General features: G+C 45.0%; 1 protein-coding gene across 5 annotated transcripts; it reads left to right on the top strand.

Annotated features, from left to right (window-relative positions):
- The first annotated feature begins 203 nt into the window (after positions 1–203).
- On the top strand, positions 204–24,697 carry LOC134337624 (mpv17-like protein 2). Of its 5 annotated transcripts, none has more exons than XR_010016034.1 (7): positions 204–1,323; positions 10,045–10,206; positions 15,575–15,651; positions 18,956–19,084; positions 19,385–19,500; positions 21,098–21,758; positions 24,554–24,697. XR_010016034.1 is itself a non-coding variant. In XM_063032803.1 (5 exons), exons 1-5 carry the CDS (start codon positions 1,134–1,136, stop codon positions 21,185–21,187), a joined length of 648 nt encoding a protein of 215 aa, XP_062888873.1. In that variant the 5' UTR covers positions 204–1,133; the 3' UTR covers positions 21,188–22,399. The 5 variants fall into 5 exon arrangements, 1 of the variants encoding a protein (XP_062888873.1); XR_010016035.1 differs by having other exon boundaries at positions 18,956–19,088; XR_010016036.1 differs by lacking the exon at positions 19,385–19,500 and having other exon boundaries at positions 18,956–19,088; positions 24,554–24,696.

Below are 24,697 nucleotides of genomic sequence, written 5' to 3'. Positions count from 1 at the left end.
ATTACGTAGAACAGCCTGTACGTAACAAAGCCACGCTCCTCTGTCTGCTTTAATAGTCATTGGTATCATTGGTGAAGAAAGCCGGTAAAACATGGCAGTACCGCCTATTTACTGGCTAATCTTGGCATCAATCAAGGCAATGCTGTGATTGTATTGGTCGGAGGGTGATGTCCTTCCGGCATTGAAGCCATGTGATTCGAGATTCCGATGGAAGAGGGAGCGAGAGAATTGGGAGGACGCTGTTAAATGGAAATGACAGGCGGAGAATAGAGAAAGTGACAATCGAGGAGTTGGAGGAAGGCGAGAGCGAGGGTTAGTGACGGGGGAGTGAGCAGGACCGAGGTGGGTACACAGAGCAAGCGATCGAGGATAAAGTGAAAGAAGTCAAAGTCGAAGGCGACGGACATCTGTCGGGACCGGAATAGGAATTCATGCGTTTATAAGATTTGCGGGGAAAATGGTGATCTTTGTTTGGAATAGGGCGACGCAAAGAAAGAAAATCTGGAGCTAGGAAGTGTATTACATTGGAGAGAGAAGGAAGACAGGAAGTAAAAAAATAGGAGGGTGGTAACGTGTGTGAATTGAGGCAAGGGTAAAGAGAGGAAGGAAAACAAGCAGGTGAACAGTGAAGTCTGAACTTGTGATGGCACATTGAGGCTCAGAAAGAGTGTGTAAAGCATCTTTGCAACTGCCCAGGAACGTCTTAAGACTTGCGGTCTCTTTCACTGAGGCCCAGGATTAATTCCAAATCCGCATTGTTTGAATCTCGGTGTGGGGGTTTCACGGGATCATGTGTTGAAAGTGTTTGCCAAACGAGGAAAGCATTATCAGCAAGAAAGAAATTTAATTGTACGTTCCTAGAACATAACCGTTAGTAATAAGGATTAAATATTTAATCCTTATTAAACCGTTTGCAGTTGATGCTGTGAACGGTATTTGGCCAGATTGTGGGCATAAAGTTCCAGGGTGACATTGAGAAACTCAGAATGGAGGTTGGAAGGTACTATCAACAGTAAAACATTGTTTTGAGAGAAGTAACGACTGCTAACAGGCAGGGTCTTGAAGCAGTCTTCAGTGTCTGAGCATTTAGCTTTGATCTTCACCCCCCCCCACAACTCCCCTTGGTACCCAGGATGGCGGTGCCCCCAAATCGAAGACTGTTTGTGCGCTTGCTTGGCTACTGGAAGCCCCTATTCAGTGGCAGATTTCTGCTTTTAACAAACACCGTTAGCTGCGGGAGTCTGATGGCAATGGGCGACATTATCCAGCAAACCCGGGAAATCCGGCGGAATGCTACCTACCAGCGGGATTGGTCTCGGACAGGTAAGGAATGAACTTCTGAAATTTAGCTAGTGGTGTAATATATGAACTGGGGCGGCCAGCTTGTGAACAGCAATATAATACTAGCAACACACACAAAATGCAGGAGGAATTCAGCAAGTCAGGCAGCATCTGTGGGGGGAAAAATACAGTCGACGTTTCGGGCCAAGACCCTTTGGTCTTTTTTGTAGATGCTGCCCGACCTGCTGAGTTCCTCCAGCAGTTTGTGTGTTGTGTTACTTGGATTTCCAGCATCTGCAGATTTTCTCTTGTTAGCAGTGTAGTACTGTCCATTTGGATCACAAGACCATAATCTAGTTTTCTGATGAAATCACTGTTGTGGGCCATATCAAAGGTGGTGATAAATCAGCAGACGGGGCAGATTGAAAATTTGGCTGAGTAGTGTCATAACAACAACCTCTCACTCAATGTCAGCGAGACCAAGGCTAATTGTAGACCTCTGAAGAGGTCAACCCGAGGTTCATGAGCCAGGCCTCATCGGAAGATCTGAGGTGGAGAGGATCAGTAACTTTAAATTCCTGCATGTCACTATATTAGTGGACCTGTCCTGGACTCATCTTATAAATGTAATTGTAAAGAAAGCACGACAGCGCCTCTACATCCTCAGAGTCTGCAGAGATTCGGCATGTCATCAAACTTCTATAGATGTGTAGTGGAGAGCGTGCTGACTGGCTGCATTATGGTCTGGTATGAGAGCACCAATGCTTTTGAGCGGAAAATCCTACAAAAGGTTGTGGATTTGGTCCAGTATGCCACGGGTAAATCCCTCCCAACCATTGAACTCATCTACATGAAATGCTGTCGTAGGAAAGAAGCATCTAACATTGAAGATCCTCACCACCCAGTCCATGCTATTTTCTCAGTGCTGCCATCAGGTAGAAGGTACAAATGCCTCAGGACTCGCATTAGGAACAGTTAATACCCCTCAACCATCAGGCCCCTGAATAAAAGGCGATAACTACACTCACCTATTGTTCCCACAACCACTGATCTTGTTATTTCATGCTCTTGTTGTTTATTGCTATTTATTTATATTTGCACTTGCACAGGTTGTTGCCTTTTATGTTCTACTTGCTCTTTCATTGAAACAACACACACAAAATGCTGGAGGAACTTGGCAGGCCAGGCTGCATCTATGGAGGAAAAAAATACTGTTGACACTTCGGGCCGAGACCCTTCCTCCCCCACTTATTTCAGCAAAAAAGCTGCAGCACCCACCAAACAAGCAAAGGCCCCAAAGAGAGGCCATGATCTACAGTCCAACATAAACTAACTGTTTACCTGCTAGATCTTTCTGTCTCTTTCTCTGGAGACAGCTTATCCACTGATGCCTACTATAAGCCTACCGACTCTCACAGCTATCTGGACTATTCCTCTTCTCACCCTGTCTCTTGCAAAAATGCCATCCCCTTCTCGCAATTCCTCCGTCTCCGCCGCATCTGCTCTCAGGATGAGGCTTTTCATTCTGGGACGAGGGAGATGTCTTCCTTTTTTAAAGAAAGGGGCTTTCCTTCCTCCACTATCAACTCTGCTCTTAAATGCATCTCCCCCATTTCACGTACATCTGCTCTCACTCCATCCTCCCGCCACCCCACCAGGAATAGGGTTCCCCTGGTCCTCACCTACCACCCCACCAGCCTCTGGGTCCAACATATTCTCTGTAACTTCCGCCACCTCCAACGGGATCCCACCACTAAGCACATCTTTCCCTCCCCCCCCCCCCCGCTTTCGGCAGGGATTGCTCCCTACGCGACTCCCTTGTCCATTTGTCCACCCCATCCCTCCCCACTGATCTCCCTCCTGGCACTTATCCTTGTAAGCAGAACAAGTGCTACACATGCCCTTACACTTCCTCCCTTACCACCATTACCACCAGACAGTCCTTCCAGGTGAGGCGACACTTCACCTGTGAGTCGGCTGGGGTGATGTACTGTGTCCAGTGCTCCCGATGTGGCCTTCTATATATTGGCGAGACCCGACACAGACTGGGAGATCGTTTTGCTGAACACCTATGCTCTGTCCGCCAGAGAAAGCAGGATCTCCCAGTGGCCACGCATTTTAATTCCACATCCCATTTCCATTCTGATATGTCTATCCACGGCCTCCTCTACTGTAAAGATGAAGCCACACTCAGGTTGGAGGAACAACACCTTGTATTCCGTTTGGGTAGCCTCCAACCTGATGGCATGAACATTGACTTCTCTAACTTCCGCTAATGCCCCACCTCCCCCTCGTACCCCATCCGTTATTTATTTATATACACACATTCTCTCTCTCTCTCTCTCTCCTTTTTCTCCCTCTGTCCCTCTGACTATACCCCTTGCCCATCCTCTGGGATTTTCCCCCCCTCCCCCTTTTCCTTCTCCCTGGGCCTCCTGTCCCATGATCCTCTCATATCCCTTTTGCCAAACACCTGTCCAGCTCTTGGCTCCATCCCTCCCCCTCCTGTCTTCTCCTATCATTTTGGATCTCCCGCTCCCCCTCCCACTTTCAAATCCCTTACTAGCTCTTCCTTCAGTTGGTCCTGACGAAGGATCTCGGCCCGAAACGTCGTCTGTACCTCTTCCTAGAGATGCTGCCTGGCCTGCTGTGTTCACCAGCAACTTTGATGTGTGTTGCTTGAATTTCCAGCATCTGCAGAATTCCTCGTGTTTGTGTTTATCTGCCAATTCAACATCCCACAGGCTTTCTCTCTCCCTAATAAAGGGGCAGAGAGGTGTCACACAGCGATAGGGGAGACTAACAAGTAAAATAAAACTTGCTGATTGTGATGTTTAAGGCTGTCCTCCCTGCCCCCCCCCCCCAAGTTCAGCGATTTGAGAATTAACAGCAAACTCTTTCCCTGCTATATGTGTGTGGCTTCCGTTGGTGATAGTCAATCATGGGTACTGTGCCTCTGGTAGTCAGTGGTTCGTCGAGCAGCGTCGACTGTGGCTATTGAGGCCGATCCTGGTGTTAAACCTTACTTCCAATTATTACCCGTTACCCAATGCAACAACACACAGTACTACGGAAGATAAAGCAACAGCTTTTTTATTAGTAGCTCGCTACTCGAGAGAACCCTCCTTCAGCACCCTCTTGGAGTCTGCATCGGGGTCTCCGATTATTTGTACAAGCATGGCTCTTTTATACACACGTAGTCGCATACACTTGTTAAGCAATTGCCCAATTTCTTCTTTACTTGCCCAGCAACGGTAACATAAGGTACTTGTAACGTAATTGATCATTAGCGAGTCATTGTTCTGAGAACCTGCTTATCATGGATAGTTCCTGGTTACTTCTGCCTCAAGCCATTGTCTCATCAGGTGATCTTTATTTAAACCTTGGTCTAGCATTTTTAGGGAACGATGTCTAGTATGCTCAGAAAACAGTGTATAATTAGTCCACTGCATCCTCTGGTGTGTCAGCAACATCGAAATTGCTCTTTAACCCCTTTAATTTCTTCACTGGAACGGCAGGCTGTGCCACAGTTGCTGCATGTGTAGGGCATTGTGGAATTGTTGTCCACTGTTCAGTGTGCTCTCCGCACCTCAAACTGACTCAGGATCACTCTTTCGCCTTGCTGTAGGTGTTGCTGAAGAGTACCTCGCCCTGTGTTGCGGTCATCTGCTGTATCCTCCCAGCACTCTGTGTTGATTTTTAAGGCTTTCATATCACGCTTGCAGAGGTCCTTGAAGCGAAGCTGGGGTCTACCAACAGTCCTCCTGCCTGTTGCTAGTTCTCTGTAGAGGATGTCCTTTGGCAGTCTACCGTCCTTTATACGACGGACGTGGCCCAGCCAGCGCAGTCTGCGTTGTCTTAAAAACCTGAACATTGTGGGAAGTCCAGCGTGGGAGAGGACCTGAGAGTTTGGGACTTTGTCTCTCCAGGCGATGCCGAGGATGCGGCGAAGGCTGTGCAGGTGAACACTATTGAGTTTCCTCTCCTGTTTGGAGTGGATGGTCCAGGTCTCGCTACCATACAGGAGGGTGCTGATAATGCATGCATTGCACACAGCAGTCTTGGTCTTTGTAGCGAGGGTTGGATTCTCCCAGACCTGTGAGGAGAGTCGAGCAAGGATCGATGCTGCTTTGCCAATACGCCTATTGATTTCAGCATCAAGGGAGAGAGTGTCGCTAATGGTTAACCCCAAGTATGTGGACTCATGGACCACTTCTAGATTGTAATTGTCGATGGTAGTGATTGGTGTCTCCACTACGTTCTGGGCAAGGTCATTTGGACATTTCTTTAGGCTGATGGTAAGCCCGAAGTCCTTGCATGCCTTAGAGAAGAGGTCCATGGGAGTTTGTAGTTGCTGTTTGGTGTGCGAGGTTATAGCAGCGTCATCGGCAAAGAGCATGTCATGTATTAAGATCTTTCGCACCTTTGTTCTTGCTCTCAGGCACGCAGGGTTGAACAGCCGCCCATCAGACCTGGTGTGCACGTAGATGCCTTCTGTCAATGTCCCAAATGTGTGCTTCAATAGCAGAGAGAAGAAGATGCCGGATAATGTTGGGGCCAACACACATCCTTGTTTGACTCCACCACAAATAGCAAAGGGTTCTGATGAGCTGCCATCGTACTGAACAGTAGCCCTCATGTCGTCATGGAACGACTCGATTATACTTTGGAGTTTTGGGGGACAGCCGATCTTGAGGAGAATCTGAAAGAGCCCATCCCTGCTGACAAGGTTGAATGTCTTGGTCAAGTCGATGAAAGCAACATAGAGGGGTTTCTGTTGTTCCCAGCACTTCTCCTGGAGTTGACGTAGTGAGAAAATCATGCTGACAGTTGACCTCCTTGTGCGAAAACCACATTGGGACTCAGGGTAGACCCATTCTGCCAGCGTTTGTAGACGTGCCGGAGTTACACAAGCAAAGACTTTGCCGACAATACTCAGGAGGGAGATCCCCCTGTAGTTGTTGCAGTTGCTCCTATCACCCCTGTTCTTGTACAAAGTGATGATTTTGGAGTTGTGCATATCCTATGGTACAGCTCCTTCCTTCCAGCACTGACGGAGGATCTCGTGTAAAGGTTGGAGGAGTGAGCTCTTGCAGTGTTTGATCAGGTCTGGAGGAATCCCATCATTGCCAGGAGCTTCCCTGGGGTCAATTGCCTTGCTGAGGTCCTCAATGGTTAGTTCAGAGTCGAGTTCTTCCATGACTAGTAGACAATCGATGGCATTAATGGCCGAGCTAACAACAACATTTTCCCTCGAGTAGAGCTCAGGGTAGTGTTCTACCAGCGTTCTATCTGCTTGCTTTTATCAGTGATTATTTCACCGCTGGGTGACTTCAGGGGTGCTGTCTTGCTCTGTGATGGGCCAAGGGCCTTCTTGGTACCATCATACATTGATCTGATGTTGCCTGTCACAGCTGCTGTCTGAATGCCCTCACTGAGCTGGAGCCAGTACTCATTTGCGCACTGCATTGCAGTCTGTTGCACTTTGATTCTAGCAGCTCGAAGTGCCTGGAGTGTTTGGTCAGATGGTGAGCACTTGTACTCTGTGAGAGCTGCACGCTTGGCTTCGATGACAGGAGTCAAGATGTTGGACTTTGCCTCAAACCAGTCACTATGTAGTGCCTATAAAAAGTATTCACCCTCCCCTCCCCCAGATGTTTTCATATTTTATTGTGTTACAGCATTGGATCACAGTAGATTTAATTTGACTTTTTTGACACTGATCCACAGAAAAGACTATTTAGTGTCAAAGTGCAAACAAATTTTGACAAATTGGTCTAAATTATTAACAATTATTAAACAAAATATTTGATTATTAGCCACCCCCTTCAAGTCAATATTTAGTAGATGTACGCAAACATGAGGAAATCTGCAGATACTGGAAATTCAAGCAACACACACAAAAAATGCTGAACACAGCAGGCCAGGCAACATCTATAGGAAGAGGTACAGTCGACATTTAGTAATGTACCTTTGGCAGCAATTACAGCCTTGACTCTGTGTGGATAGTTCTCTATCAGCTTTGCACATCTAGACCCTGCTATTTTTCCCGATTCTTTACAAAACTGCTCAAGCTCTATCAGATTGCATAGAGTTCACAAGTGAGCAGCCCCTTTCAAGTCCAGCCACAAATTCTCAGTTAGATTGATGTCTGGACTCTGACTTGGCCACTCCAGGACATTAACTTCATTTTTAAGCCATTTCTGTGTAGCTTTGACTTTATGCTTGGGGTCATTGTCTTGCTGGAAAACAAATCCAAGCTGCAGTTCTCTTGCAGACTGCATTAGGTTTTCCTCTTGGATTTCCCTGTAATTTGCTGCATTCATTTTACCCTCTACTTTCACAGGCCTTCCAGGGCCTGCTGCAGTGACGCATCCCCACAGCATGATGCAGCCACCACCATGCTTCATGGTAGGGTCAATGTGTTTTTGATGATGTGCAGTGTTTGGCTTACACCAAACAGTGTTTAGTCCAATGGCCAAAGAACACAATTTTGGTTTCATCAGACCATAGAACCTTCCAGCTGACTTCAGAGTCTCCCATATGCTCTCTGGCAAACTTTAGCTGAGAGTTCATGTGGGTGTTTTTATTTCCAACAGTGGCTTTCTCTTTGCCACCCTCCCATAAAACTGTGACTGGTGAAGCACACGGACAGCAGTTGTTGTATGTGTAGTCTCTCCCATCTCAGTCACGGAGGCTTGTAACTCCTCCAGAGGTGTCATAGGTCTCTTGGTGGCTTCCCTCCCCTTCTTACACACACTCAGTTTTTGAGGTAGGCCTGCTCTAGGCAGAGTTACAACTTCCATTTCTTGAAGATTGACTTAACTGTATTCCAAGGGATATTTTCAGTGACTTTGAAATTTTCTTGTGTCCATCTCCTGACTTATGCTTTTCTATAACCTTTCCGCAGAGTTGCTTGGAGTGTTTTTTTGTCTTCATGGTGTAGTGTTTGCCAGGGTACTGATTCACCAGCAGTTGGACTTTCCAGATACAGGTGTATTTTTACTACAATCAATTGAAACACCTTAACTGCATGTGATGATCTCTATTTAACTAATTATGTGACTTCTAAAACCAATTGGCTGCACCAGTGATGATTTGGTCATATTAATGTGGGTGAATAGTTATGCAATCAATTATTTTGTGTTTTATATTTTTAATTAATTTAGATCCCTTTGTAGAGATCTGTTTTCACTTTGACACAGAAGAGTCTTTTTCTGTTGTTCAGTGCCAAAAAAAGCCAAATTAAATCCACTGTGATTCAATGTTCATCCGCAGTTTGAGTGCAGCTGTAGGCCAGGGACTTTGACAGAAACCCATCCACCTTAAAAAGAGAGATATTAAAAATAGATGTTTCCACAGCTGAGCTTGAAGAAGCTGCTGTCTAGAGCCAGCGTAGCTCCGCTGGGACCCCTAACTGAACTTAACAATATTCCAAGTGTGTTTGATGGGAGTACGAGAGGAACAAAATAGCTTAAGTGTGGGGTTGGCACTTGATGCTCAATGTGGGCTTGGTGGGCTGAAGCATTTGTTTCTGTGCTTGTGACTCTATGTCAAAGCCAGCCCGTCCAGGGAAACACCACCCCCTTAAGTCCCAGACCTTATTGGACATGCATCATTTTCCAATGGTATCCCAGCCAGTAGACCTACTCTCTCCCAGCCCTAGTGACCTGGGTTCAATGCTGACGTCAGGTGATATTTATATGGAGTTTGCTCATTTCCCCCAGATGTTTCACTTTCCTTCTAAATTCCAATGACATGGGGGTAGGCAGGTTATCTGGCCACCCCAAATTGTGCCTAGTGTTCTCTGTCTGGTGTTCGAAACCCTGTGGAACTGATGGGAATGTGGGTGAAAGATTGATCTGAAATGGGTGCTTCATGTCATTGTGGACTTGGGGAGCAGAAGGGCTCTGCGGCTCTATGACAAAGGTGTTCTGTCCTTGTTGAAGCAGGTTCACAGGTCTGGCAAGTGAAGCAGAAAACACAGACTGCAAATAAGTACATTAATTACTTATTTGCAAACAGTAAAAATTCGACCAAACATTCAGTTCCCCAAGTTACAGAAACTACAGGTTGAAAACGCAGCAGGTGGGTACTTCGTTAAAAGTGCGCAAAGAGGGTACCTTCCCAACGGTTTTGTGCAGCGCACCTTAGACATGGGAAGAGAGAGAAAAATCCTCGCAGATGTGCTCTCTATACCCAGGATATTTGAAACATGACATTAGGTATCTAACCAATGGGAAGAGCAGCTGCAGTTTCTAAACTAACCAATCACGACGGAAGCGACTTTCGACAATCAGAATAAGCCACACCTCCCACAAGACAGTATTCTGATACTAGGCTCAGAAGATCTGTAAAGCCAAAGATCTGGAAATCTGAAATTAAAATTAAAAGCTGAAAATGCTGTTGGGAAAGGAATGAAACAGGTCAGGAGGCATCTGTGGAAAGACAAAGGTGGCTGGTATGGCAAACAGGAAGACACGCCAGTGATCCAGCCACTCCCCACGGTCTTGGGCAGAGCAGTTGCCATATCAAGCTGTGGTGCATCCTGATAGGATGCTTTCTATGGTGCATCTGTAAAATTGTGTGAGGCTCATCAGGGGTCATGCTGAATGTCCTTGGCCTTCTGAGGTCTTGGTGTGCTTTGGCCACAGCATCTTCATGGTTGGACTGGGACAAGCTAATGGAAAATGGCCGTCAGTGTACGTGAGCACATGATTTTAGCCATGCTCATTGTGGTGTGCTTCTTTCCTCTTTTCCCAGGGCGCATGTTTGCCACGGGTTGTTTAATCGGCCCCATTGGGCACTTCTGGTACAAGGCACTGGATGGGCGGTTCCCGGGACGGACCGTGACCGTGGTGTTGAAAAAGGTGCTGCTGGACCAGCTCATCGCTTCACCCATCTTCGGCTTCATCTATTTCTTTGGTAAGCGTAACAATGTCTTGTGTCCAGAGAACTTGTATCGTTATCCCAGACATTGCTGTCTGTCCGTGCTAACTATTTGAAACTTGACATTGGGTAGCTAACCAATGGGAGGAGCAGCTGCAGTTTCTAAACTAACAAATCACGACGAAGATTGTGGGGATAGAGGCTGCAGTGGTACCAACCTTCTGCACCCTACAACACGTAAAACAAACCTAGCCACATCGAGTGTACCCTTCAGCCCATCTTGTCCATTCACACTCAGATGTCCTTCTAAGCCAATCCCATTTGCCTGTGTTTTGCTCACCGGCACCAGATGAGATATATGCCAGGCTACTGTGGGAAGCGAGGGAGGAGATGATCTTTGCATCATCAATAGGGATTGGAGAAGTACCAGAGGATTGGAGGGTTACAAGTATTATTCCCTTGTTCAAGAAAGGGAGTAGAGATAACCCAGGAAATTATAGATCAGTGAGTCTGACTTCAGTGGTTGGTAAATTGTTGGAGAAGATCATGAGTGGCAGGATTTATGAGTATTTGGGGAGACATAATCTGATTAGGGATAGTCAGCATGGCTTTGTCAAAGGCAGGTTGTGCCATTGTCAAAGGCAGGTTGTGCCATACAAGCCTGATTGAATTCTTTGAGGATGTAACAAAACACATTGATGAAGGTAAAGCAGTGGATGTAGTGTATAAGGATATCAGCAAGACATTTGATAAGGTTCCCCATGCAAGGCTCCTTCAGAAAGTAATGGAGACCTTGATTTGTGGATCTGGAATTGACTTGCCCACAGAAGGCAAAAGGTGGTTGTAGATGGTTCGCATTCTGCATGGAGGTCGGTGACCAGTGGTATTCTGCAGGATCTGTTCTGGGACCCTTCCTCTTTGTAATTTTTATAAATGACCTGGATGAGGAAGTAGAAGGGTGGGTTAGTAAGTTTGCTGATGACTCAAAGGTTGGGGTGTTGTGGATAGTCTGGAGAGTTGTCAAAGGTTACAGCGGATCATCAGTAGGATGCAGAACTGGGCTGAGAAGTGGCAGATGGAGTTCAACCCAGGTAAGTTTGAAGTGGTTCATTTTGGTAAGTCAAGTTTGAAGACCGAATATAATATTACAGCTTTCCCCCACCATCTGAAGGTAGAGTGTTCCTATGAAATGGTTCGTAAGCCAAAATGTCATAAAGCGAAGAAGCAATTACCATTTATTGATATGGGAAAAATTTGTGAGCGTTCGCAGACCCAAAATTAACCTACCAAATCATGCCAAATAACACACAAAACCTAAAATAACAGTAACATATAGTAAAAGCAGGAATGATATGATAAATACACAGCCTATATAAAGTAGAAATACTTTTCCACAATCATTACTGCACTGTTCTCCGTAGCGAAAATCTCGCGCAAGCGTTCTCGGCAGAAAATCTCATGCAAGCGCTGTTGGCAAAAACACGGCGCACACGCTCTCCAGTAACCTTTAAACTATGAAGCTGCCAAATCATACCAAATAACACGTAAAAATACACAGCCGATATAAACTAGAAATAATGTACGTACAGTGTAGTATCACTTACCGGAATTGGTTCAGCGCTGAGCACACTGACGATGGTGTGTTAGACTGAGTCATCGTGGGTTGGGTGGTGCAGTGGCCCCACCCTCCAGGCCGCCGACAGATACCGAACCGTGAAGCATGCAGGGGTCCAGCGGTAGCCGGCAGGCATCCAGCACATCTTTAAGAAAAAAGCCGAAATAAACATGCTAATTAATTACGTGTCAGGCGGCACCTAATTAATTAGCATGTTTATTTCGGCTTTTTTCTTAAATGTGTGCCTCCCACCTACTGCTGCATTCTCCACGAATCGGTACAGTATCTGTCCGCGGCCTGGGGGTTGGGGTGGTGGGACACTGGGGTGTCATCTCGTCGTCGATCAGGGCAGGCAGCTCATCTTCTCCTATGACTGCCAGCCTCGATGTCGAAAGTCGAGGTTCGTCGTCTGCTGTGGCTGATGCAGAAGGCTTGCTTGACTGCTGAGCCTCACGCATTTTTCTATCATACAGTTCTTTATAAGGACTCAAACCATCCTGTAAATATCCCCTAAACCTATGTACCCTTTCAAAATTAAAATCGTACTTTATCACTGCAGCGAAAATCTCACGCAGTCACTTTCGGTCCGTTCGCTACTGCGTTTGGTTTTGATTGTTATCCTTTCTTCTTCCAATTGCATCAGCTCTTCATCTATCAGTTCTTGGTCATGCAATGCCAAAACCTCTTCAACATCATGTTCGTCAGCTTCCACAAGCCAAATTCACTTAGTCTTTACTTCGTTCACCGCGATCAAAATGCTTAATTATGTCTAGTTTTACGCCAAGTGTAACACCCTTATGAGCTCTTTTAGGCTTTTCCAATACCTTAGAACTCATCTTGCAAACGGCTGCTCACAGGCATGTGTCTAAGCAATGCCGGCGAGAATGCAGTTCCGAATCTGGGGAGAGCGGCTACGCGGGGCGTGCAGCGCGCTGCCTTTTATCGCGCGCTGATTTTCGTAACAGTGAAAACACCTTCTGAAAGCGAAAACAGGGTACTAATGTAGGTCTTTCGTAACAGTGAGGTTTCGTAAAGCGAACGTTCGAAAAGCGGGGGACACCTGTAATGGTAAAACTCTTGGCAGTGTGGAGGATCTAAGAGATCTTGGGGTCCATAGACCATTCAAAGCTGCTGTGCAGCTTGACACTGTTGATAAGAAGGCGTGTGGTGTGTTGGCATTCATCAACCATGGGATTGAGTTCAAGAGCCGAGAGGTAATATTACAGCTATATAAGACCTTGGTCAGACCCCACTTGGAGTACTGTGTTTAGGTCTGGTCACCTCACTACAGGAAGGATGTGGATATTATAGAGAGAGTGCAGAGGAGTTTTACAAGGATGTTGCCTGGACTGGAGGGTGTACCTTATGAGAATAGGTTGAATAAACTTGGCCTTTTCTCTTTGGAGCGATGGAGAATAATAGGTGACCTGATAAAGGTGTATAAGATGAGAGGCATTGATCATGTGAATAGCCAGAGGCTTTTTCCCAGGGCTGAAGTGGCTAACATGAGGGGGCATAGTTTTAAGGTGCTTGGAAATAAGTACCGAGGGGATGTCAGGGGTAAGTTTTTCACACAGAAGGTGGTGGGTGGGAGGAATGCACTGCCGATGGCGGTGATGGAAGCGGATACAATAGGGTCTTCCAAGAGCCTCTTGGGTACATGGAGCTTAGAAAAATAGAGGACAATGCACTAGGGAAATTCTAGGCAGTTTCTAGAGAAAATTACCTGGTTGGCACAACATTTTGGGCCGAAGGGCCTGTAGTGTTCTGTGTTCATACCTGCTTCCCCCTTCTATTTGAAGAAACTGTCCCTTGCTTTACTTTTATACCATTCTGTTCTCACCCTAACCCTAATTTTTTGATTCCTTTTCCCTGGGGAAAGAACTGTGCATTCGCTTGATCTATGCCCCTGATGATTATATACACACCTGTAAGGTGTGTCTATATATAATCAGTCTTCTACACTCCAAGCAATAGTCCTAGTCTGCCTAACCCTTCCCTATAACTCAGACCTGGCAAGATTCTCATAAATTTTTTTTGTACCTAATGATGTCTTTCCTATAACGAGGTAACTAAGCTGTTCACAAAATTCCAGGTCTGCTCTCAGCAACACCTTGTACATTTAACAAGCAGAATTGATTACAACATGCCTGACACTGAGTAAATGTACTGGTGGGAAGCGTGTGAAAAAATAATTAGTCCACGAGGGTCAAGGATTATTTGGTAGATGACATCCTTCAGGCGCTATGGCGATAGCAGCCAGTTAATACAAACAGGAACCAGTCTCCAATGTTAGGTCAGGATAGCTGTGTGGATAAGTACTGTTGTCTCTAGTAAGAGCCATCTTACAATACGGTCTGTTTGGATGTCCACATTAGCAATAAAAGTGCCCAAATACACACATGTTCTTGTCAGTTGAGATACTCTAAATGTATAATTCAACAGACCCATTTCTTAACACCCAAAATGTTGAAGAAAACTATTGGAGCTGTATTAAATCTTCTGCTGGTAGCCTTGATGCTTAGGGAATGAAAATCCTCCTTGTAGTTTGAGTTCAGTGAAATTCTATTGAGGATTCTCCCAGAAGTGAGTTTGTCTTTAGCTCTCCTCCTCAATATCTGCTTTTGCTGAATACAGACTTTTTTCCATCATCTGCAGTGCAGTCTCTGTGTGGCTCAATCAGTTATGACAGTGTCACAAAAAGGCCCTTTGGCCCACCGAGTCTGTGTCGACCGTCAAGCATCCATTTACACTGATCCCATACTTATCCCATTTTATTTCCCCTGTCACCATATCTCCCCTATTTGCATCTCCTCCAAACATACTATGCCGCCCTTAGAATTCATGGTTGTGGTAGAATCTTGGAGGAGATACAATGGGCGGTGGGGGAGAGATATGGTGTAGAGGGAAAATAAAATGTAAAGCTTTACAGACCCAGTGATCTGAAGATCAGGGTTCAAATCCCACTGCTGTCTGTAAGGAGTTTGTATGTTCTCCCTGTGACCATATGTTTTCTCAGGATGCTGTGGTTTCCTTCCACATTGCACAAAAGTTAATAAGTTGTGGGAATGCTACGTTAGCACTAGAAGCTTGTCGATGCATGTGGGCTGTCCCCAGTGCGACCGCGAACTGTGTTCATCTTTGACGCAGATAACGCATTTCACTGTATATTTCAAAGTACATGTGACAAATAACGCTAATCTTTATCATTTATCTTCAATGGCAATTTACAGCTGCCAATTAACTTTCCAACACATGTCTTTGGAATGTGGGAGGAAGCAGGAACTCTTGGAGAAAACCAGTGCAATCACAGAGAGAACATGCAAAGTCTGTATGGTCCACATCCCAAGTGATATGGTTTTAAAAATGTTAGTTACAGGCTAGTTCAGACTTGAACAGATCTATTACTGTTTATGTATCACACGTAGGGAAACTGGGATTTGCAGGAGGTGGTGTATAATAAACTTTTCATAATAAATAATACTGGGGCTTGTATTTGCTAGAATTTGGTGGACTACATTTGGATTTCCTAGAATAGTCAAGACTGAGGGATGAATCTTTTGATGTGCTCACGAAGTTTAATGGCGTTTATACCAGAACAAGAGGGACGAGCCATGAAGTGGAGCAGAATGCTTCGGGGATGATTTTAAAGCTGTTCATCAACGGAGGACAGCAGGAAACCGGAGGACACTTCCTCCTCAGCATGTGGCCGGTGTTGAGGGGTTCTTGTGGGGGAATGATGGTATTGATTAGCTCAAATGACTTGAATATTAAATTCTGTTCTGGCAGGAATGGGAGCATTGGAAGGTCACAGTGCCATGGAATGCGTGAGAGAATTCAGGAGCAAGTTCTGGGAATTTTACAAGGTACAGTCATGAAATCAAAGATCCATGTCTTGTGAAGGAAGTGTTCTCTGTTCACGTGATACGGTTTGAAGCATTTCTCTCTCTTCCCCCACTTTCTGTGCTTTGGAACAAGGCAAGGGTGAATAACATATTTACAGTACTTTGCAGAAGTCTTGGGCGCATATATATAGTTGGGGTGCCTAAGACTTTTGCACAGTACTGAATTTGTCAATGTGGAGCAGAGAGCGAGTTTGTAAATTTGGCAGGAGCAAAACCTGTTGGCAATGGCGAGGGTGGAGCGCCACAGGAGGGTTGCGGGACAGGTGGCAGAGAAGGAGAGCTGGGACAGGGGTGACGCACCTAGCCTTGAGACACCAGACAAGGTCATTTGATTCCATACAATTGGTTTATTGATCATTACAGAATGTCTCTCTGGTGCTTCCCACTCCCTCCCCTCTCCCTTCCCTTTTTCCCAACCATGATTTCCCTCTCCCTGCCCCCTTCCCACTCTCAGTCAACAATAAACCCAGATCAGGATCAGGTTTATCATCACTCACAAATGTAATGAAATTTGTTTCTTTTTCTTTGTGGCAGCAGTACAGTGCAATACGTAAAATTATTACAGTACTGTGCGAAAGTCCTAGGCACATGTGTAGATCTAGGGTTCCTAATACTCTGCACAGTTCTGTAAATTGTAATTGTGTTGCAGCCACTGTCTCCAAAACAGAGTAGCCAGGTCTCTGTCACATAGCTCTGGGGTCTTGTGTGTTTTTGTTCGTGACCATGCTCTTCTTTCTGGGGTGTGAGGTGCTTTGAAACATCTCGTGTTTGGGGGAGAAACGCAGTGGCACTGCAAGTTGCTCGATGTCAGAGGTTAACCTGGTCTTTTATCCTTCCACGGCTGCTTGTTTCTCAAGTCTGCAGTTCAAAGTTCGAAAACTTCAAAGTCAACTTTATGTATGTCACCACATACAACCCTGAGATTATTTTTCCTGCAGGCATACGCAGAAAATCTATAGAATAGTAGCCGTAATAAGATTCAATGAAAGATCAACTAGAGTGCAGAAAATAACAAACTCTGCAAATGCAAATATAAATAGCAAAACATAATTGGAACATGAAATAACAGGGTAGAGTCTTTAAAGTGTTATCATTGGTTGTGGAAACATCTCAATGGATGGGCAGGTGAGTGTAGTTATCCCCTTTTGTTCAAGAGCCTGATAGTTGAGCGGTAGTAACTGTTCCTGGACCTGGTAGTGCAAGTCCTGAGGCTCTTGTACCTTCTACCCGATTGCAGCAGCGAGCGGGAAAAGAACACGGCTTGTGTGGTGAGGACCTCTGATGAGGGAGCTGCTTTGCTTCAAAAACCTTTCATGTAGATGTGCTCAATGGTTGGGATGGTTGGGAGGGTCTCATTCGTGATGCACTGGGCCGAATCCACTACCTTTTGTAGGATTTTCCTTTCAGAAGCATTGGTATTCCCATACCCGGTCATGATGCAGCCAGTCAGTACACTTTCCACCACACATCTACAGGTTTGTCAAAGTTTTTGATGTCATGTCAAATCCCTGCAAACTCCTAAGGAAGAAGAGGTTCTGTTGTGTTTTCTTTGTGTTTTCTTTGCGTTTACACTTGCATGCTGATTCTAGGACAGATCTTCCTAAATAGTAACACCCAGGAATTTAAAGTAACTGATCCTCCCCACCTCTGATTCTCCAGTGAGAACTGGCTAATGGACCTCTGGTTTCCCTCTCCTGAAGGCCTAAGGTGCTCGCTATCTCCTTGGGAGAGTGCAGCATCATAAATATACCACCTACAAGACACAGTCACATGTCAGCTCACTGCAGCTAGCAATGTACCCCATTTGCACCCTGCAGTGGGGGTGAGTGCTGAGTTTATTGACCTCCAATCTGTCACGTTCACCTTCGGACCCCTCCTTTGGCTTGGGAAGCAGCAAAAGATCCTGCTCCTGTCCCTCCCCGGAGAGCCATCTTTGACCGTGAGTTGGGTGTGGCTGCTGCAGCCAAAGAAACATAGGAAGCCATTCAGCCAGCTGAGACTGTTCCGTGTTCGGTGAGATGAAAGCTGATCCCTATCTGTTTTTTTTTTGCTTCACGTGCCGCTTTAATTACCCTTTGATAATGTTATCTCTGAACTGTCTTTTAGTTATGAAAGCTGATGGATAAACAAGTATGTGAAATGTGACTGGGGTCTGGGCAGGAAGGTAAAGTTGAGGTTAGTCAGTTCAGTCATGATCATTACCCTGAAGGAACGTGTTCAGGGGGCCAAGAAGTCTGCTCCTATTTGTTGGCATATTCATAATTGTTCCGCAGACCCAGTGCAGAAGATAAGAGAATAGACCACTCAGCCCCTCGAGTCTGTCCTGCCTCTTGATGTGATCATGGCTGATCATTGCTAAATGTAATGCCTTTTCCTCAGTTCCTCCACCACCTTTCCAATGATTATCAATTCCACCTTAAATTTATCTAATAATCCAGCCTCCACACCCAACCCCTGGGTAGAGAATTCCAAAGATCCCCCACCTTCTGAGAGAGGTTTCCAAACACGTCAGTTTTAAACGATGGCCCCTCCTGGTTTGTAGTGATGTTGCTTTGTTCACATTGAAACTACTGGAGAGGTTCCCTGCTCCCTCTGCCCTTGCATGACTCCACCCTTGCCAATTCTTCTCTCCGTTGCTACAGGGTTCTGCCTCCACACTTCATCAGCATCTTTCAGCGCAGTGAGATCTCCCCCACCGGAGGGAACACGAGTCTACTCGGCACAACCACACCTTGCAATTGAATCCTTTGGAGTATCAGGTTGTTTTTTTTTACACAGCAAAAGTCTTCTCCCCCTTTTCCCAGGGAAATTGAATCTGACTGAGATATGCTATCCCAGAGTGAATGCAGGCCACGCACTGGCCAGTGCTTTGTACAGCCAAGCACAAGAAATTCTGCAGATGCTATAAATCTTGAGCAACACGTATAAAATGGTGGAGGAACTCACTAAATTAGGTGGCATCTATGGAGGGGAATAAACAGTTGTTTTGCAGAGTTCCTCTGTGTGTTTCTACAGCCAAGGATTGTTTCCTGCCTTTTCTTTGCACTCTGGGCCTGAAGCCATGACACTGTTTCCCCAAGGTCAAGGGATGGCTCCAGACTCCCGATAGGTATTGACAGCTCTGGCCATCACTAGGAGGGAATGTATCATAAGAAAGCAATAGAAAGAGAGAGGCAGCTGCCCTGGTTGGTCTTGTCCATGTCCACCAGTGCAAAGTGGGGTCACTGCTACAAAACTAACATTTCACTGAACTCGTTGTTTCTAGGCTGACTGGATGGTGTGGCCTGCCGCACAGATAATCAACTTCTACTTCCTGTCCCCGAAGTACCGTGTCCTATACGTGAATTTTCTAACCGTCGGATGGGACACTTACCTCTCTTACCTTAAGCACGAGGTAGGTGAGTTTGTGTTGAACTCCTGCATCAGGGAATAATGTCCTTCTATACTGACCAGTCACAAACCCCCAGTCCATGGACAGTATGGGTTAGATACCAGACTATAGCTCCTTCTGCACCAAAAAAGGTTGGATATGGAGCGAAGTTCCATCTGCATTGTTCTGTCGTACACTCCCAGGGCAGGGACGATGCAACATAAAGGTCACTCTGCTATCCTAACCATCCTCCTAGCCCTGCCTTAAGTACTTGCGTTGCGGGTGAGTTGTACCATGGAGTGAGTGTGTGCAATTATTTTTCAGCAGGTGGCATGCAAAACTGCGATCCATGACCACACAACTTGGTAAAGATCAACTCAAAAATCACCATAATTCAGGATGGGTTCATCTCCAAGTCAGATTGAACTCTGCTCACAGAGGTGAAAATCCATTGCTTAACTTTTGAAGAAATGCATATTGGCACCACCTATTGTGTTTTAATGTGCTGTACGTCAATTTGGATCAGTCATCTAATACCACACAATTTTCACCACCATTTGTGATTTTTAAACTGAAACTACACTTGCATATTTTTTTAAAAGTTGCCGTCATTTTCATCATGTATTTTTGCCCAAAGCTTTAAATGAATGTCCTCGAACGATGAGCCAACTGCTAAGGAGAGCACCTTCCGCCGTGTATCCTGTCGAAACTTGCTGTGATCATGTTCACTTCTGTCAAATCTCCTTTCAAATGATTTTGCTGAAAGGGGAAAAACTTCTCTAACCTAACCCTGCAGCATTTAATCCCTCATTCCTCAATCTGCTGATTAGCATCACTTAATTCAATGCTATTCCCTCAAGCAATTTCATTTCAAAATAAAAAGCAGATTACATTGAACAACAAAGATTTTGTTTCCTGAATACTTTTGGGTGTACCTTATGGATTTTGGGCTGTTGAGCATGAAAATTGCCATGAAGTTTCCCTATCACACACCATTTTTTTGAAATTGCCTAAATTTGTTATTTCAATTCATAATTCAACTCAATTAAAATGTTGGCTACAATTTAAGCTGAAAAGTTTTCTATCTTGTCCAGGCATGCGTAGGTGGGGTGGATGGTGCATGGTAGGACGGGTTTTAGAAAGACTATAAAAGCATCACGTACACACTGTTCATTTGCATGCATATTGGTTTGTGCTCACAATGCACATCCTCTACGAGCATAGCATATTGTGTGTACTCATTATAATAAAGTAATTGTATTTTCAGCAGTGTTTGTGTTTGTCTTGCCAATGTTGTCTTAACAATGTACCTTGTTATATTCGTGGCGAGTATACACTTTAATCTCAAAGACAGAGCTTGATTCCTCTTATTAAAAAACCTCTGAGCCAAGCTCGAAGATCGACAGAACACGTTGCACAACAAATGCGAGGAGCTCAGGCTTTGACTTGGTTGCTAGTTTTATACCCAAAGTAGGGTAATTCTAGACAGTTTCTAAAGTAGGTTACATGGTTGGCACAACATTGTGGGCTGAAGGGCCTGTAATATGCCATAGATTTCTATGTTCTAATAACTGATGCCAAGATTGAGGAAGGCATTTTTGTTGGTCCACAAATCAGTCATCAATGATAAAGAATTCAAAGATCTAGTGAGACCGGAGAAAATCGCATGGAATGTATTCAAGGATGTTGTTGAAAATTTTCTTAGCAATGATAGAGCAATGAAAATCATCAACAAAACATTTTAGCTTAGTTAAACTATTAATTTCTTGTTTCCCCAAATTCCTATGTGACACAGGTAGCCTGAAATTATATTTGTGTTCAGCTTTAAGTGATCTATCGTAACAGAAAAATACTTCTGAGGAAGCAACACTTCATTTCCAAAAAAATTTGCTGTCCGGTGTTATCATATTGCTGTTTATATGAACTAATTAGCTGTTATATGTGCTTCATTAAGAATGTGGAATGTGGTCAATGGCTGCAAGGTGTTTTAGGATGTGGGAATTGCCAAGTAAATGCAAATTCTTTCTTCTTCCTCAGATCCCGCCTGAGCAAGTGGCCTTGTTGGAGGAGACCAATGTTTCAGAGGGTCAGGGGACAGGACTGGCATCTGTAGAAGCTGAGCAGTAGCGCTGCCTCAGGACCTTAGCTGGTGGACGAGGCCTGGAGCCTCTCCGGTGTCAGTCGGCCAATGTAAACCAGTCGTACTTTCCCTATTGCCCCACCTCGGGAAGAATTATATTATTTCTGGTTGTAGTTATTTTTCAGAGCTATTTTTAACATTCTGAATTATTTGACAAATTAAATTATATTTTAAGTATGCAGCAAATTTGCATTTTGATGGCTCTTTCACTGCCTCAGCTGTCTGATCTAGTGAGGTACATTTTGTAGTAACTGCTGTAATAGGACTCACAGAAGCCAATTTGCATACAGCAAAATCTCTCAACTTGAAGATGTTTAATCGATCCATTTGTAGCTCTAGATAGGGTCCATTATCTTTTATATTTACCATTTGAGGGCAGATGAGTCCTTTAGTTAGGGAATTTTGGAATTTTGTACTGAATTCAGACAAAGGCACAACTTTCCGGTCTCGGGGAGAGGATGCAACATATTGGGCTGCCACTAGACGGAGCAGATGGGTCTGCCTCTCCTCCTGCTACCCTCTGTCCAGTGAAGATTTGGATTCATCATCTGATTCCAGGTAAGTCTGACAGGAAGTGGAGGGAGGAGAGTGGGCGAGGATTCTCTGGGCAGATAGTAGGCTCACCAGCTGCTTTCCCCCCACATCCCTATAAATACTGAATATATTGACTGTCTAGATACATCCATCCGCCAACTCCAGATTGAAAGACCCCGTACACCTTCAGACTGTGTATTACATGGTCTCTAGCTCCGACTCCAGCCCGGACCACAGCTGCCACCACCTCCAGGCCAAGACCTACTTTGCTGCCACTGGATCCTGGGCTCCCTTTCCCCCAAAACTCCAACACTGCGGTCTCCAGGCTCCCACATCACCTCTGGGTCCTCAGAGCTTCTATTTTCCTCCTACCCTACTTTCTCTGTGCAGTCCAATCATCACATCTCCTCTGAGGCCAGTAACTTTCTTTTCCCCCCTCCCCCAACTGATCCCAGCTCTAATCCCTGCTCTGTCTTCACCACTCCTTCCGACCTTCTCTCCTCTGAGGTGGAATGTTCTGTCCTCAGCAAAGACTTTACCTTTATCCTCCTTTGCCTGCACCTTAGTGAGTTCTGTGCCCGCCATGACGCCAAGCTCTTCTTCTGTAACCTCCATCTCAGAGTCCACTTCCTTGGTGAGAATTCCCCACCCCGCACCAGTGACTCCTTCTCCTTTTTAAACCCTGCTCTGGTTCTCTACAGGCTCTGGATCTTTTAATTTCTAATTGGCAATGAGACATCAACTGGATGTCTCTGACAGTGGTGTCTGAAAAGAGGGTGCTGTCCAAGTTGCAAGCCATCTTGGACAATGTTTCCCATCCACTACATAATGTACTGGGTGGGCACAGGAGTACATTCAGCCAAAGACTCATTCCGCTGAGATGCAACACAGAGCGTCGTAGGAAGTCATCCCTGCCTGTGGCCATCAAACTTTACAACTCCTCCCTTGGAGGGTCAGATACCCTGAGCCAATAGGCTGGTCCTGGACTTATTTCCTGGCATAATTTACATTTTGCTATTTAACTATTTATGGTTTTATTACTATTTATTATTTATGGTGCAACTGTAACGAAAACCAGTTTCCCCTGGGATCAATAAAGTATGACTATGACTATCAACTTCATCCCTTCTCCCTCCTCCTCCAACCTTGCCCCCTCTGAACGCACTGCTCTCCACTCTTTCCAGACCAGTTCCAGCCTTGCCACCAAATTGCAATCCGAAATGAAAGTGAGCAATGACAAAACTGCAACGTCAAAACAAAAACATGTCTGGCTGAAATAATTGTGATACCATTGTGGCAGGAGTTCACGTACACCAGACCAATGCAGGTTTAGTGGTGAAACTTGGAAAAAATGCTACAAAGTAAGACATATACAAAAAGCATCTTGGGCAGCCAAAAATAATGGACTGCACAGGATAAAAATTCAAGTTGCAGTTTCAAAAAGAGCACTAATTTACATGCTGTTGATGAAAAATCTTATTAATGGTAAGATTTAAATGTGAAAACTAACAGGAGACAATTATGGCTACAGCAGATTAATTAAAATGGAATTGGACACTGGCTCAGCTGTTTCAGTCATTACACAAAATGGGTTTGAATGGCCTTTCAAAGATACCAAACTGAAGCCTGCAGATATCCAACTAAGAATTTACACTGGAGAAACTATAACTCCTGTGGGAGTGACATTGGTAACAGTGAAATACAACAGCCACAAGCCACACTGGGCTTCTATGTGGGTTAAAAACAGGACCAGTATTGTAGGGATGTGAGTGGGTGAGACAACTACAACTTGATTGGAGATCCATCTGCTATTTGCATGGCACATTCCCTGCAATAGAGACAACTGAAAGCTTATTAAGAGAGAGATTAATGCCACAGCAGTGTTCAAGGATGCATTGGAAAACTTAAATCTATCAAGGGTAAAAATAGTGTTAAATGAAACTACCACACTCATTTTACAAAAGTTAGTCCAGTTCCTTATACCATCCGTGATAAAGTAACCAGTGAGTTATATCACACGGAGACTGGAGCCCTTGTTTCCAAGGTTGAGTGGAGCCCATGGGCAACACCAATGGTCGCAGTAGCCAAGAAAGATGGGTCTGTCAGGATCTGTGGTGATTCTGGCATCTGTACCTGCACTCTGGTAGAAAGCTATGCGAGACTGCCTCAGCACCTAGTGTTAATTGGATGACATCACCTTACTGGTGAGCATGACAAGGAGCAGCTGCAAAATATCAAGACAGTGTTAAAAAGATTATGGGTTCAGAGCAGAACACACCAAGTTTGAATTCTTTAGGTCAAGCATCACTTGTGGTTACACCATTGACGCATAAGGATTTCGCAAGTGTGCTGAGAAAATTCAAGTAGTGGTAGATGGATGCACCAAGGCTAAAGGATGTTACAGTTGTTGTTATTACCAAACCTGCTACTGTGCTCCACCCCTTGAACCCATTGCTACAGATCGGGAAGAAATAGCAATGGACAAAGTAGTGTGAGGGGACTTCCCAAAAGATAAAGGAAAAGCTGATGTCACACATTGTACTGACATATTATGACCATGTCAAACAGTGAAGCTTGCCTGTGATGCCCCAAGTAATGGTATAGGTGCCGTCGTGTCACACGTTATGAGTGATGGAAGTGAATGCTCCATTACCTTTGCATCAAGTTTCCTTCGTGTTGCAGAGAAAAATTATGCACAGATTGACAGAGAAACTTTGAGTCAGGTTTGGGGTGCGAAACATTTCAACTAATACATGTATGGGAGAGAATTTACCCTCATTACTGATCATCAACCACTAGTGTCCATTTTCAATCCACAGAAGAGTAATTCACAAACAGCAGCAGCACAAATGCAGAGATGGGCTCCGTTTCTTGGAGGATGCCCTTACAAGATTGAATTCAAGAGGACGACTTTTAGGGGGTGTGTTCGTGCCCAGGTAAATATTGAGAAGGACATGCACAGT

Source organism: Mobula hypostoma, chromosome 24 (assembly GCF_963921235.1).
Source record: "Mobula hypostoma chromosome 24, sMobHyp1.1, whole genome shotgun sequence".
NCBI lineage: Eukaryota > Metazoa > Chordata > Chondrichthyes > Myliobatiformes > Myliobatidae > Mobula > Mobula hypostoma.
The sequence above is the reverse complement of the archived record's forward strand: the minus strand, read 5'-3'. Positions and strand labels throughout refer to the sequence as shown.